This window comes from Nelusetta ayraudi, unplaced genomic scaffold, assembly GCF_046127955.1.
Source record: "Nelusetta ayraudi isolate G7.1 ecotype Tasmania unplaced genomic scaffold, CSIRO-AGI_Nayr_v1 ptg000011l, whole genome shotgun sequence".
Lineage (NCBI taxonomy): Eukaryota > Metazoa > Chordata > Actinopteri > Tetraodontiformes > Monacanthidae > Nelusetta > Nelusetta ayraudi.
The window spans coordinates 5,335,233-5,350,698 of record NW_027466061.1 but is presented as its reverse complement, the minus strand read 5'-3'; the positions used below and the strand labels follow the sequence as shown (position 1 = coordinate 5,350,698).

The window sequence follows — 15,466 nt, the reverse complement described above, 5'->3', positions numbered from 1 at the left end:
ATGGTCATTTCTGCTCGGCTGCGTCTATGCCGAGGCCACGAGCGTGGCTACCAGGCGGCCGAAACCACCAGGCTGGATGACCTGGACTCAGGCAGCGGAGCCATCGTTAGACGGTGACATCACTTCCTGCCTATGTGCGGAGGTTTCACATCTCTGAGGGGCCAGCGCGACTGTGGTCTCTCCGGGCACGACAGGGCGCGGTGGGTGAACTAGCGGATCGACGTGATGCCACGGAACCAAAGCGGATGAAGTATTATCCTTCTGCCGCTTTGAAATACCCCTGCTCTTCTTTAACACCGTCTGCTATCAATCTACCCGCAAACAAACACACCATCCCGGGCTCCTCCTCGATCAAAGTCAGATGCCTCTACACGAGCGCTAACAAGACCGCCAGTCTACTTTCTGTTCCGCGGTCCGCCCAGTGGTGTGAGTTCCACCCAAACAAACTTAGCAGGAACTGCAGGGTGCCGAAGGAAATTCATTTTCAGTGACACCTAATATGCCCTGCACAAGGCTCCGGTGGCTTCTTGTAAACAGAGAGAGACCAGCACATTCCCCAGCCACCGCCAGTCCATGCGTGCCATGCAAAGTGCTGACTGGGTGTTGCGATAATCACATATTTGTGAGAGCTATTTGTGTCGCGGCATCATGATTAATGTGGGAGCGGACCTGCACTCCCGAGAGGGCCCTTTGCCAAAGGACCGGAGGCTTCACCTGTGGGTGGCCGCTCAGACACGGGACGCACTTAGAGCCAAGGATCCGTTCACTTTTGGAGAAGAGGCTCATCACTCACCAGTTGTTGCGCCACTGGGAGAAGCTATTTGTCTCACCGACGGCCCAAAAGCCTGATTCTCACATTTGGCCCAGAGGAGCTGATGCGTTGCGCACTTGCAGAGGGCAAATTGGGTTCTTCGGTCTGGACTTTTGAGATCATGGCCTAGTTAATGTTGCGCTCAGACCATTTTTGAAGTTTGGCGGAGACCAAATTGCTTTGAGCTGAGTGCCCATGTTTGTTATTGCCAACGTGTTGAAAGAAAAGGTGTAATGGCACCTTTAGAGCGTCACAACGCGCAGTGGCAATACACAGAGCAGAAAAGTGCTTGTTCTAATTCATACATAGAAACGTTCAAGGGCAGCAGAGTGTGCCCACTTTTTTTTCTTTTTTTTCAATACACAAGGGAAGGCAGCCTTAACGCTGAGCCGCTGCATTTTACTCCTGAGCCAGTAGTCCCTCGGGAGCTGTTAAATGTTTTGAGGCAGGCCAAATAAAATTATTTTGGGTCAAAGGGGATGACTTCTCCCCTTCGAAAGACACAGATCTGGGCTTCGCCCGGAGCGCATTTCATGCTGTAGTGGACAGAAGTAGCCGGAGCAAAACAAATGGCAGCTCCGCTGAAGTGAAAGCTCTCAAAAAGCATCTGTGAAGAAGCTCGCGGCAGCGTTTTTCTCTTCGCCCTGAAATGTTGGGATGTTGGAGTCATGGGCCGAGCACCGTCGGCGTGAGCGGCGCGGCGCAGCACGGACGCAGTTACCACGAAATGATGCACAAAGACAGCGTTGGGGTACTTAGCACATAGTCATCACTGAGCTTTCTGATATGCGCAATTTCCCTCAGCTGGCACATCACCTCTAACCCTTGATTACAGTCGAAAATGTTTCTGAAGCCGCTTAGCTAAATGCCAGCAGACTGACTTCCTTGTCATGTTACACAAACAATCGGCTTAGCGCAGACGAAGCAGCAGCGAGAGCTCCCTGAATACCGACTGTGCTGAAATGTCTCCCCCGTGCTTTTGTCTCTCTGTGTTGTTTCCTCACAGAGAGCGTGACAGAAGTGAGGACAAACATCTACGTCACGAGTTTCGGGCCTGTGTCGGACACAGACATGGTGAGTGTTTCTCTTCTACCCCTCCTGTGTTTAATCACCAGCGTGAGTCATCAGATACGAGCGGGTCATCAATCCTCGCTCCGTCTACTCGTTTGACTTTGATTAAAGAAAAAAAAAGGGGGGGGGGAAATGCGCCGGGAGAGGACTCAGCGTTTCAGACTGGTGACAAATAAGCCTCCTTTTTCTATTTGCAGGACGATAAGGTTCCTTTTCAGCGGCAGGATTGCAAACATTTGATGTCTGCTGAGTCTAATATTTCCCGTCCTCTCCATGTGAAGGCCTTGATGTGTTCTCGGTAGCTGGCAATCGAACGTCCTGTCGTTGAAAGGGTTTTTTCTTTTCTTTCTTAGCTTTGCAGGAACTTTGTAAAAAAAAAGAAGAAAAAAAAAGGAGGCTTCAATCAGGATATTTTTTCACAAAGTGTTAGAAGCAGAATCAGCCAATACAGTCACCAGTCGTGATGTTGAATCTTCAAATTGTCGTCATTTGAGAGTGTTGTTTTGAATCTACCCTTTAAAAAAAACCTTAACTAAAGCCAGCTTCAACACTTTAAAACAGCTGAAAGTAAAATATAGGGCATACAATTGTAAAACATCACTTTCTGTGCTCTACTTCGCGTTTCCTCTTACTTTTTTGAGGTTATTGTGGCCCCAGACGCCTTGACCCCATTGCCTGGCCACAGCTCTTGTCTGCGTGCTTTTTCCTCTGACAGGGGTTTGATAAAACTCCCACTGATGTGAAGCCACTTGAAAACAAATCACTTTACCTCCAGACTGCGCTCAGCTCACCCATCACGCATGCATTGTATTGAAAAGCGCCGTTGGGACCTGACATCACAGCGCAGTTCACAGTTCAAACCCTGAACAGAACACAAAACGTATTGCAACTGTGCCGCCAACGGACCAAGAAGCCTTTCAGAAACGTTATTTTTTCATCGGCTTCATGCTGAGCAGCAGCATGAGAAGACGCCCTCTGATGTAGGCAGAGTTTATCACTCCACTGATCCATAGTGTGTTTTCCTCACATTCCCAGACAGGATGTGGGTACTTCCACTGCATTTTAGCCCAGCACAGGCGAGCTGTAAATGCAGATGCCGGAGATAAGTTTAGGCTTTGTCTCGGGACCTTATGCAGCATTTGACATATTTGATCATGCAGCTCTAATTGACCGCCCTGAGCAGCGGGTCGTTTCAGCGGCTCAGCGCTGAGCTGGTTCGACAGCCTGTGGGAAGAGACGCGATTAGTGGGTTTTGGAGAACTTGAGTTTCTTGGTCTCACTCGAGGGCTGCTTCATTTTTTAATAAGACTTTTCCCATGAAGGTCTGAGGAGTCTTTTAGGTTCAGGCTGTCAGATCCAAACTTTTGCATAAGTCTGTCAGAATCTCTGGGTTTTACGCTCAGCTAATTATTCTGGCTGGGAGAAAACAAGGGCTTTAATGGAAGTTAATTTGTGTTTGTTATGTTAGCAGGGTATGTTAGACGGTAAATTACCGGTAGCTAAAGAAATGGGTGGATTAGGTTCTCTTTTGGGGTAGATGATGCAAAGACTATGCAAACGTCAGAGAGCCTCATGTTGTGAGGCTTAGACCAACTCAGATCATTTTTAATATTTTATCAGCATAAACCTGCTGCTGTGCTGCTCAGATCAATGGCTTCATGAGTCTTTCCCAGATAATCACACAGTCTCAAAGACTTCTCATGCATTTGGAAATAGCGATCAATACTTAATCATATTTGCATATTAATTTTGCAAGTCTTGAGTGATTCTTCCAGGTGCCGAGAAGCCCTGCGTTTTGAAAAATTCAGTAGTTTCTGATGGTGAGAAAGCACACAGCAAACAATATCAACGTAAATCCCTGTTTGGCGATGGCCCCATTTGATCCCACCTCTTTCTTACACCGGCTGTGATGTCAGGATGAAATCAAGAAACCATATGGGTGGACGCACTGTTTCTGGAAATAGAAATACTCACTATGAGCAAATCCAAACAGAAGTTACTTATTTTTCAGTCCACTTCATTCAAATAGATATTTTTGAAATGTTTCACTCTAAGCTCCTATAATTCAGTCAGTGCTGTACAACATCAACTGGTTGACATAACTAATAGGAACAGAACAGAGAGATATGATTACATATCTTTTCATTTAGTGAAAATACATCTTCTGCTGCAAAAGACAGTACGTTTCCTCAAACCAACAGATTTATTTCATGCTTGTTTTGTTGTTTATTTTTGCAAAAGCCGCACAAGATTAGTCAAGATGTGTGGCACTGTCTATCTGTGCTGAGCACTTCAACCCTGAGCACCATAGAGTAAAGCAGAGAAGGGGAGAGATGGAGAAAAGGCACAGATAATAGACGTTATGACGTACATCCCGGAAGTAAACCAGCAAACGGGTTGATCCATATCCAGTCGCAGAGTTGGCGGAGATTTAGAAGGTGTTTTAGCAGAGATTTTGTGCGATAGAGAAATGTCAAAGAAAATTGATATCAGAAACAGGATGAACAGAATAATGAATACCATATACACACAGAGACACACAAGATTGACATTTAGTTTTTTGGAATGCCAATCTTGGCTAAACTGAAAATATTTAGCTGAAAGCTGCTTTTTGTTAGTTCAAATTTTTTGTTTTTATTTTGATGTCCATTGATGGGTTCTTTCACTTGTACATAGTTGTATATGGGTGGGTGTTTGTTTGGTATGTTATATTTATTTTACAGTACTGTGTTCCATGTTGAGTGTCTAAGTAATACACATTTAATATTTTTGATATCATGAACATTAATTATTTATATCACATAATTTGGTCATAAAATAAAAGAAGCAACAGAAAATCTAAGGAGCCACTTGGGAGCCAAAAGAGCCGTCTCTTCTTAGTGAGCTGAGCCGGAAGAACCAGTTCTCTGAAAAGAGCTGGAATTCCCATCACTAGTATGTTTAAAGTGGACCAGGCACATTTTTCAACTACCAGTTCAAGCAGGTAGTTTAGGGCTTTCTGCGCATGAGAGAGGCAACATTCATCATGCCACCTCACTCAGTGACAAGCTGTGAGGCCACAGTTGACAGTAGAAGATGCTCCGATCGACTGGCCGCCAGTCATTATCAGACCCTTTTCAAGGACCGGTGATCAGCTGGTGCTCTCAAAAAAGACCTATCAGGAGGTCAGATTGGAAGGCAAAGCAAGGGTGTCTCAGACTGCGGTGTTTTCGGACACTCTATGTCTGAGGGTTTGGAGAAGCAGTTTGATTTCATTGTGCATTATGCTGCAGTCACAGTAAATCCAGCACTTGAACAGAACCTGGTGAGTTGTGCCGCAGGGAGGGGTCTCATGTAATGAACATATCCAATCAACATGGAGTGCCTGACATGGAGTCGTGTAGTCGACGCCGTTTGTGCTCATGTAGATTGTTGAAGGATGTAGTCAGAAGCAGCAGCGTGACACGGACCCAGTCATTCTCCCAGCAATTAACAAATCCCTGATGAAAACAGTGTTTGTAGAAGAAACACGTAGCAAACAATCAATTGGCTTGTTTCAATAGAACTACCTGATGTGTATCGGCTGATAGGCTGGTTGGATGACAATTATCATAAGTGGCAGACACAGACTTGATCGTGATTGGTAATCGGCCACGATCATGGTAAGAGCACCCTTTGGTGAGAGAAGGTGAAAAATGGTCAGGGTCTTTCTGTTTTCTTCTTGAAAAGTGAACATGACGTACAGCCCAGATGAAATTGTCACCACTGCAGCATATTCACTCTGAATATCAACTATTTGGATGGCTTTTAATTGAAGCTTCATAATAGCAACTCAACAGAAGTGGATTTGATGTGGAATCCTCAGGCCAACTCAGAATGCTTGTACTGTAGACGTGGACATAGACAGACTTTATTGATCCCCATGGGAGGACTCCCTCAGGGAAATTAAAAACATCTCCAATATTCACTTATCAATGTTGTTGATATTGCGGGAGATGTGCAAACACATTTGCCATTGTTGTATGTACCTTAATGTTGAGAACAAGAACCTAAAAACACACATTCTGGCTTCTGCTTAGTTTTGCACAAGAGGTTGAGTCCATGCAAGCTTCCATTGTTTCTGGATGGACGTTCTTACGTGCATCTTTTCAACTAACTGTTATAATTTCCTCACTTGCATCCCCACACATTATCTAATAAGACGACTTCTGCCACAGTCGGGAGCACTCTAGCCAACGCCGTCCCTTGACTTACATTGTGTAGGAGCTCCCTTCCCCTGTAACAATGGACGGCACTTTATCTCTCTCAGCACAAATCACCTTTAGGGTCTCTCAGGATCCAATTGAGGCCGCGGTTTTGTCGTTCCCTTCACATAATCAACTTGGCAACGCCATGAATCAATGACGAACATCGCGCGGCACAATCAGGGGCAGGGAGCGACGGCTCCACGGGACATGGCGACCCACTTGTACGAATGCTGTGATCAAAGAGGGTTCGAGAGGTCACAACTCTGCGCTTTCCGTCTGCCGTCAAAGTCTGAATCATGCTTCAACACACACACAGACACGGAAACACGGCCTCACGCCCGGAGCGATGTACGTACTGTTGCTGCAGTGCTTTTGACAGAACATGTTTACTCATCCGAAACAAAGCAATGCATGAAAACCAAGATAAAAATCACAGATCCGGGGATTTCAGCGATCAATATAGAAGTACTGCGGCGTTTTCTGACGTACAGTCACTGCCAAAAGGGCTTCAAGCATTTTCTCTGTAGATTCTCCACAGTCTTGCTTCAGAGGATCAACAGGACTTAGTCACTGAAGGAACAAAACCCTCATTTTTCCTTCCTCTGTCTTCTATTTTGCCTCGGTTTGTTTTCGGGCAGAGGACAAAAAGTTACCGCAAGATGCCCTCATGCTAAACGTAAGGAATTGAGAATGAGAGTGTATTTTTATAACCCTATATAGATGGGAACGGTTATGGGTACACTTAACATTAGCACCTACCGTTGCAAGTTGCTCCAAATGTTTACATATTCTTTCAATTTGCCTTCTCAACGGTGATGGCATCGCTTCCACAGGAGAGCACAGAGGTCACGGATCAGCAGTGGGACCTGCGGGGGAATCAAAGGACAAGGCTTTATGTGCTTCCATTTAGCAGACAGCGCAACATTAAAAGGTCTGAACTCCTGACTCTCATAACGAGCGGTCTGAAATGCATAAAAATCATTGCCCATTTCTGAAAGGGAGTGCAGCCTGGAAACGAGTGGGCGTGTGGCTCATTTTTTCCTTTAGAGAATGACAAGGACGATAGTGCGAGAAAGCTGAATCCAGTTTCCACATCAAGGTAAAACTGTGTGATACACTGTGGGGGAGTCAATTTTGCATTTTTTTTTTTTTTTTTGGTAATTTTTTTCATGTGGGCTTTGAAGACACTAGAGTTCTGGCACTGCAGGCAAATCTACAGTAGGTCAGGGTCGTGCAGTCATGTTTTCTGGTTCATGTGTTTTCAGGCTAGCAAGCTGGGAATGAGTCGGACGCGTCGCGGAGCTGGACGGCCTCTCGTAGTGTCGGGCGCTTCAGTAAACAGTGCTGGGAAACAAAAGCATGGACGGCTTTATCTAGGTCAGTTAAAAGTAAAAGTAAATGGCTAATCCTGGAGGTACTTCAGAGGTAGAGGGGAGCTCTTTAAAGATTTCCTTGATGCGCTCACCAAAGGAGAGTTCTTTATCTGAGACAATTCACCAGATTAACTATGCGCCGCGATGCAGTCATTAAAATAACGCAGAGAAAATCAGCTTTAGGCTGTTAAGAATCTTTCAGCTTAGTCTTCTCTTGGTCATCATGTTGCTGCTCCATCGTTGTTTTATCGAGGCGCCCGTTTGAATTCCTTAATAAGCTGCTGAATAAACCTTGATAACTCCTTAATAAGCTTCAGTGTCTCCTCTCAAAATCTTAAATACGGAGCCCAGCCGAAGGAATCCACTTTCACCATTAAGCAATAAAGTGAACCTCAGTTCGCCTCTGCTGGTTTAATATCTGCAAGAAAGACCCACTTAAAACATTGGATTCGCATTACAGAGGAAATGAAACAGGTTACCCGTGAATAATGGTGACATGCCGAAGCTTTGAAAAGACGTGAAGAAATTAAAGGCTGTGTTTTAGATTGAATGGGACACCACTGAAGGATTAGTGGACTTAGATAAGCGTATTGCATTGTGGGAGGGGAAGGCCGCAGAAGGCGTGGGCCTATCGGAGAGCACTGTTTCGTGCTTGACATTTAATTCCAAATCAGCCGTGTCAGGCAGGGCTACTTCGCATTCTGCGGAGGCTCCTGTTGCCCACTAGACTTTGCAGCGGTGTCGTTATCTCTGCTGCTTAGAGCACAGTTAGTACATTAACCGCGGACGACTTTGATTTCAACGTCAGTCCAAGCATTTTGTTGGCTTCAGCTCCATAGATTATTTATAAGGTTCAAACAAGACAGAGGACCCACCGCCGTCACAGCGAGGCCGCGCTCGGAGCAGAGCACTCCCGCTTTCTATGATGGATGGGCTAAAGTACATGTCATTAACCCCTTTCTCCCCGGTGTAAGCAAAGGCCAAACCGAAGCTGTCAAACAAATGTTTCAAAAGAGGGTGTCTGCAGAAGGCTGATGCACTGAAGACTCGTTTGGAAACATGGGCTGAATTGTTAACACTGCTCCCCAGGTGGCGCCGTGCAGGGGAGGTAAGAGGATGAGCCGGGTGATTGAAAGTGACTCAGATACCAAGTGTCAAGACGGTAAAGGGTTTGAATCAAAGTGTGCACGTTCTCCCCGTGTTCTCGTGGGTTTCACCCCACCATCACAAACCCTGTTAGTCACGTTGGCCCAAAGTGGCGGCGCACTCGGTCGCAGCAGCTCGCAATTCCGTCGAACATTTCCGCGTGTAACGACAGCTAAGCTGCTTCACCTTTTACCAAAGTGTGCAAGGACACGAAGGTTTGTGCTGGAGGTGCAAACAACAGCAACTGCGGTAATTGTCTTGACTTTTTTCACCTCTCAGCTAGAACACTGGCAGCTCAGATGTGACGTAGTTCACAGCCCTGAACTGCCTGACTTCCGAGATAAATGGAATGTACCCTTAACAGTGTACAGTTCCAAAGCTGTTTCATGCAGGCAGCACTTACATTTGGAATTTTCCACAGGAAGTGATGCTCGATGGTTCACTGGATCCATTTTTGTCAAAATATTTTTGTCGGAACTAAATTTGTGACGTGCCCGAGTGCCGCTTGCAATCTCTGAAGACACTCTAGCTGCAAACAAGGAGCATAAACGCTCAGACATTGTGTAAAAAGAGCTGAGATATAGACAAAGCACACTCTATACCCAAGGCATCTCTTACTTTACGTCGTGCGTATCCAGCGTTCCAATTACCCCTCCCTGGAACGTCAAGTGTCCCAGAAATGTCTGCTCCTCACCCACCCTGAGGGCTACTTCTTCAAGCCTCCACTTGGACCCCAATACGTTACATCTGCCTTTTAGCGTCTTACTACCACCACCACCACCACCACCACCGTTGGGGGAGGAAGAAGTCAACTGAGGAACTGGAATATTAGGCCAATGACGCAGCACGTTGATCAGAGCCGTCGGATTTCTGGAGCGTGTCGCACCAAGACCAGAAACGTGGGTTTTGGATCTTGACGCTAATCTTTGTTAAGTGTGTGTGTGTGTGTGTGTGTGTGTGTGTGTGTGTGTGCGTGTGCGTGTGTTTGTGTGTGTGTGTCCGCGCGCGCCCCCTGTCCACCCCCCTTCTCCAGCTGATGTATTTTTTTTTCCTTCCTGCTTTGCGTCCACCTATGGAGTCGCGGCTCATTCACATGTAAGCAGTGTCACGGCCCACTAGTGGTATTTGACAGGCCTCACTGTGATGAAATGAAAAGCGATTGAGGCTGTCGCAGGTACTGTACTGAATCTCACTCTGACAAAGACATCAGCGATGGCCTGATCTCACCTCTGTTTACCCGACTGTGTGTGTGGGACTTTTTTCTTTTTTTTGTCCAGCCCACAACTGCTTCAGAAATCTCAAACTTTATGTTTTTTGTGGATCAAAACAATGTAAATGGGACAAACTGAGACTTAAGTCTCCAAAACCTGAAAGTGCCCTCACAGAACCTGCATCAATCACGCTGACCTTGTTCAGGGAAGGTTTGGAACATCTCCACCTTTTTGTGAGAATTTTTAAGATTTGTCCCAGATTCTGAACACAGTTCAGGTAATAAGGCCAATTTCCCAAAATAGGTTTTGATGTTTTTCCTCTCCTTCTATTCATCAAATCACAATGTTCCTCAGTGTAATCATAGCGTAAATATTACCCATTTAGAAGTGTTCATTAGAAAGGCATCTCAAATTTGGAGGATTTTAGTCACATCAAGAAAACAGCCCCTGGAAAACCTTTGGGCAAAAAAAGACACCTTGCAAGATAAGGAAACAACAAGATCAAATGAGCCCACATTCTTTAAAATTTATTTTTCTGCCATTTAGGCCAGTTTGCAACCACTCAAATCACCTATAGGTGCAAGATGCACTTCAAACTTTGTGTACTGAAATTGAGTGTTGTCCTTGGGTCTGGCCCTCCAGTTACTGTCAGTCACGCTATTCTCTTAAGCAGCAGCTAGGTATACCACTGCTCCCTGGATTTCATCTTTGCTTCATACCTTTGTCACAGCTCAAAGGGTGTTGATTAATGATGGAATCAAAAGATCGACTGAAAACACTTTAATTAGAGCCGGTAAGATGGATGTGTTTGATTTCAGGTCTGAAATATCTGCGATCCAGTTGCACTCCAAGGTTAATTCTGCCCCGCTGAGTGGGTTTGATTAAAAAAAAAAATCCATTTCCACTCTTGTCATAATTAGTCAATATGAGTCTATGTGTGAACAGGTAAAAATTATGACAGGATCAGTTTAATATGTTAATTTCACTTCACAGTTGCCACAACAAGTGAAGACTTCTGTCCAATGAAATGCCATCACAACAAAAAGACTTTGAAGTCAACCCAGAGTGAAATATTGATACAGTAAAAAGGCCTGGGGGTCTCGCTACTCTCACACCAAGGTTTTCTTGTCTTGCCAGAAAATGGAAAGAAAAGCCGTCATCTTCCACCGACCAATCTTTGCAGCCTTGCAAGGCTCGTATGTTATCTCCTTCGTGGGAACCTGCTGACGTGCAGTCTGCACGGACGGCTCTTTTAATTGCACATTTAATCACGAAATAAGGGCGGTCCAATTAATGGAGAGGGAACCAAGAAACCTTAGGCCTGGTCTTGCACCGCGGTTATCCCCATCATTTAGCTACAGCCAGGGTGCCGAAACTGCGTTTGCATGGACCTTATCATCTGCACATGCAAAATATCAGTTGACTGGGTTCTGATAACTGCAACAGAGCAAAAAAAAAAAGAAAAAAAAGAGAGAGCCGCAATTGTTAAGCCAAGGACGCTGAGACCACTGTAGCTTATTGAGCACTTTTAAATGCCAACCTGGTCTTTCAAACATGGCTTACCCATCGCATTTTGAGCAAACTGATAAGAAAGCAAGACGGGATATTAAACATGTCGTCACCTTTGGCTGGTATCCGGCTGTCACTGCTACCATATAACGCAACAAGGAAGCAGTGTGTGAGGATATCCAGAAAGGACTGCTGGGATAGGCTCGATGATATGGAGTTGAATAGTTATTATATGTATTCCATTTACAGATATGGTACATTGTTGCTCAGCTTATCCTTCTGTGAGTGTTAAAACCTGCACAACTGGTCAAAAGCTGCCATTTTCCAGGAAAAGTTGAGTGCACAGACTGTTTTCTTTTAAGAAGCAAAATCAGTCACTGCAATTGGGATATAAGGAGTTCACGAACAAAGAAATTGCACACTTTTTAAAAAAAAAAATCCAGTTATAACCTGGGTACTAAAAACCAACCGTGCAGCATTCAATTTTCCAAAAGCCACATGAACCAGAACCATAAAAGTGGCTGCAGGGATTGCGCACAGGCATGATTATGTTCATTTGTTTTCAACTTGTTCACCTCTGAAACGTACGCCACCTCAGTTGCTCACAACAGTCATAATTAAATAATGGCTCTTGACTTTAAAAATGCATCGTGTTTTTAATGCCGTACACATGTTCACAGCGAATCTGCTCACCACCTTCTCGTTCATGCTCAATTATATCTGTGAAACTAAATGTTAGCATCTGAAGTGAAGCGCAAAAACATGTTTTCGCCTCAGAGCCGCCGAAGCATGGTGAACGATGGATATAATTGGAGTCAGTGTGGGATTCGCAGCTCATTGCGAACCACAGACAGTTTTTTTCATCTTTTTCTTTCGTTTTTTAACTCCCAGGTGATGGGGTTGCGCCACGCACGAGAAGTGAAGCGAGGGGGGATAATTGACAACCAAAGGAGCAAGATAGATTAGCAGTTAAGACATTAATCTAATCTCTGACTAATCATTACAATGGCCAGAGTGTGAATTTTGGGGGAGCCGTGAATGGATGCTGTGCCTCCAGGAAGTGGTCTCTATCATCACCACGGAGGCTAATCACAGTGTTGTGTCAAAAACTAGCCATGGCAACATACATCACACTAAATATTCCTGCACATTAAACAGGGGAAGCGCTTTCTCGCAGGATATCTTGTCAGGGGCACTAAATCACAGCTGTCAAAGCAGTCAGCTAAAGAAGATAAACAGAACATGAAAATCATGGTGCAGCCAAGCACGAACCCAAGACAATAAGGAACTCTTCCTCCTGAGAGGGCGAAGAGGAATCTCAAATTCTAAGAGACTGCAAAGTCAGATTATTTGTTTTCCTAATATAAAGCACTTACAAATGCAAACCACTCGAGAAGGCAGATATGGCCCTTAATGAACAAATTCCTCACTAACACCGCTGGCTCATGGGCTAAATGAAGATATCGAGGCCCGTTTGTGTGAGCAGAAAGCAAGTGAAGACCAAAATGTGATGACGTTTTTGAAATGTGAGCTTAAACTCTTTCAAATTTAATGAACTCATTAAGTTGGGATGAAACTCTTCATTAATATTCTATCAGATATTAGACGCAACCATTCCGAAGCAGACACCTTGGCTTTTTAAACATCCAGACTGATTTAGCCGGTCTGGGCTACATCCTCACACCTTCTCGCCACGGCTTCCTCAGCTTCATTTCCCTTCCCTCTCGTCATTTTGTCACTGCACTCACCAGGCTGGTGGATGTGCCTTTCAAAGGCAAAGACACAAAGACTACGTCAGAGGCAACAAGAATATCTAAAAGACAAAAACAGCTAAAATTACATTCATTAATAATAAATAATAATAAAATAATTGTAATAAAATGACATTTTAATAAAGCATGAAATTCTGAAAATAAACATTTCAGGCCTGATTTAAATGAGCAGTTTCGACAGACCATAGGTTTTGTTCCACATGAGTCACTAAACGCTGCTTCACCCTCCCTGGTTTTGGTTCTGGGAACACACAACACGTAGCCATGTCCCAGATGGCCGCGCCACTTTTCTGATAAGTCATTCCATGAGAAATATTGAGGCCAGTAAAGTATATTTACATAAACCACATGTGAGAGTCACAGGAGCTGGATGTCCATAAGAGTTTGTGCAGCAAAAATGTTTCCATAAAACATTTTGCACATTTGCTTCGACACAAAAAAATATATGTTGCGTGACTCGCTATGAAGCTCTCTGCCTACAAGACATATTATTAGAAGAGTGGAGCAGGGGTAGGACTTGACAAGCTTCATGTTTTTATTGTTTTGTTTTTGTTTTTTGGTTGATGCAGTTGTATTTATATTTCCCATGTTTGTTGTAGAGTGACCATAAACCAAAAACAACCTAAACTGACGTGACAAATTCATCTCTGGTGTATTTACTTTATTGCGAATTTTATGAAGTTGTTTTGAATTATAGTGTTAAATAACTTTTATAATGCAATATTCTCCGTAATGCGCCTCAAACACTTTACGGGACTGTATGTACGCCTTGTTTCGCGTGTGCCAAGGAGTGTGTCAATAGCTTAATATTAATGAACCTTTTATGTCCTGCCTAGCAAGAGCAATAACCACTGCATCACTGAATCAGTGTTTTTAACTGAATTACTTTCACTCCACTGGAAAAAGAAAAAAAATAATTGTCATACAATTATATTTTTTAATGTAATAGCATTTTGATAGCCTCATCAAAACATTATTAGCCTGATGAAATGACACCAAATTCCTTTAAGCAAGCACCGAATTCTAAAATGATTTGATAAACTTGGGAATGAGTTGGGAGTATTATTCTAAGGTTTACAATGTCTTTAAACTGCATGTCATTCCTTTTAAATGTCTGCGACAGTCACAAAATAGCTTTAGCGTTCAGTGATGTTGGTGCCTTCTGCCAGTAAAAAAAGAAAAAAAGCAAAATGTTGCTGTGCTGGGAGTTTATCAGAAAACAGCTGCTGCTGGAAATGATGCTGATGCGCTCGGTCACGAATCTGCGCCAAGTGCACGACTTCATGTAAACAACCACTGAATCAGTCGGCTGCCTATTTCTTTCACTGAGGTGTCACTGTGTGATAAAAACCTCGTCCTGATGGGTGTGGGCAACTGACACGGCCTGTTTTCCGCTAATCTTAGTTTTATTAGCAGCCAGGAGAAAAACAACAGGTCTGTTTTAGCTTCAAGCCTTCACGCTTCTTCCTGCATTATGCTACTTTATGAGAGGGTAAATTGCTTAATTTATACTTTTCCCATTTCATATTTTTCACTGCTTAACATGATCAACTACCATGTTATATGGAATGTGCCACGGACATCCGCTAGAAGCACTCTGCACTCATGAGCGATGTGAAGTGAAAACCGTTAGTGGCACATTAAAAGATCATAAAGATAATAGAGAAATTTTCATTTTAAAAAATGTTGTTTTTTTTTATGTTTTTTTATGTTTTGCACAAGTTGGTGCTATAAGTCTTCACAACTTGCTGGCGAGACAAACACCTAGTTTCAAGATGTCACTAAGAAGAAGAACTGTGTCATTCATTGTATTTGTATATGTGTCTAGAGTTCTGTGACATATAAACTGATGCGTCAAGTCTAAAATCTGGCTTTTCATTGTGTTTCCATTTCGTTCACTGCCAATCCAAAGCCTTTTTTTCATACTATGTTCACGCACTGTTTCCAAAAACAGACATATGAAATACGCTGTATCCATTGTCTATGTACAGCGTTACATTTTGAGTGATTAACGCACAACTTGACCACTCACTGGAGGCGCTCCAACACGAGAGGATCGTCGCTCCATAAAAGTCGATTGGATTGGTGATTAAAAACGCCTTCCGTCCCTCCAGAGGCCATTAAAACATTCACTTCCCTCCCCCCACCCACTGCGGTGCCAGCTCTCCTCCAGCCTTTGAAATAAGGGCAGGGCGCCGAAAAGACTGTAAATGCCACAAAAATGGATCCATGTTATATTTATGAACAGTGATTTGGTATTCATGAATCTATTTGCCTCGCTGCCACTCAGGTGCCAGGAGTTTGTTTTAAAGTGTCATTTAAATTGCGGTTGTTTGCTCGGGTAAAC

The 15,466-nt window shown here is 43.9% G+C and overlaps 1 protein-coding gene across 2 annotated transcripts in view; it reads left to right on the top strand.

The window, feature by feature from the left end:
• gabra3 (gamma-aminobutyric acid type A receptor subunit alpha3) overlaps nt 1-15,466 on the top strand; it is a 95,437-nt gene that overhangs the window by 51,196 nt on the left and 28,775 nt on the right. For both annotated transcript variants that reach the window (XM_076020270.1, XM_076020269.1), the window contains exon 4: nt 1,818-1,885. In XM_076020270.1, the coding sequence (XP_075876385.1) occupies nt 1,818-1,885 (68 nt within the window). The remainder of the gene's footprint in view (nt 1-1,817; nt 1,886-15,466) is intronic.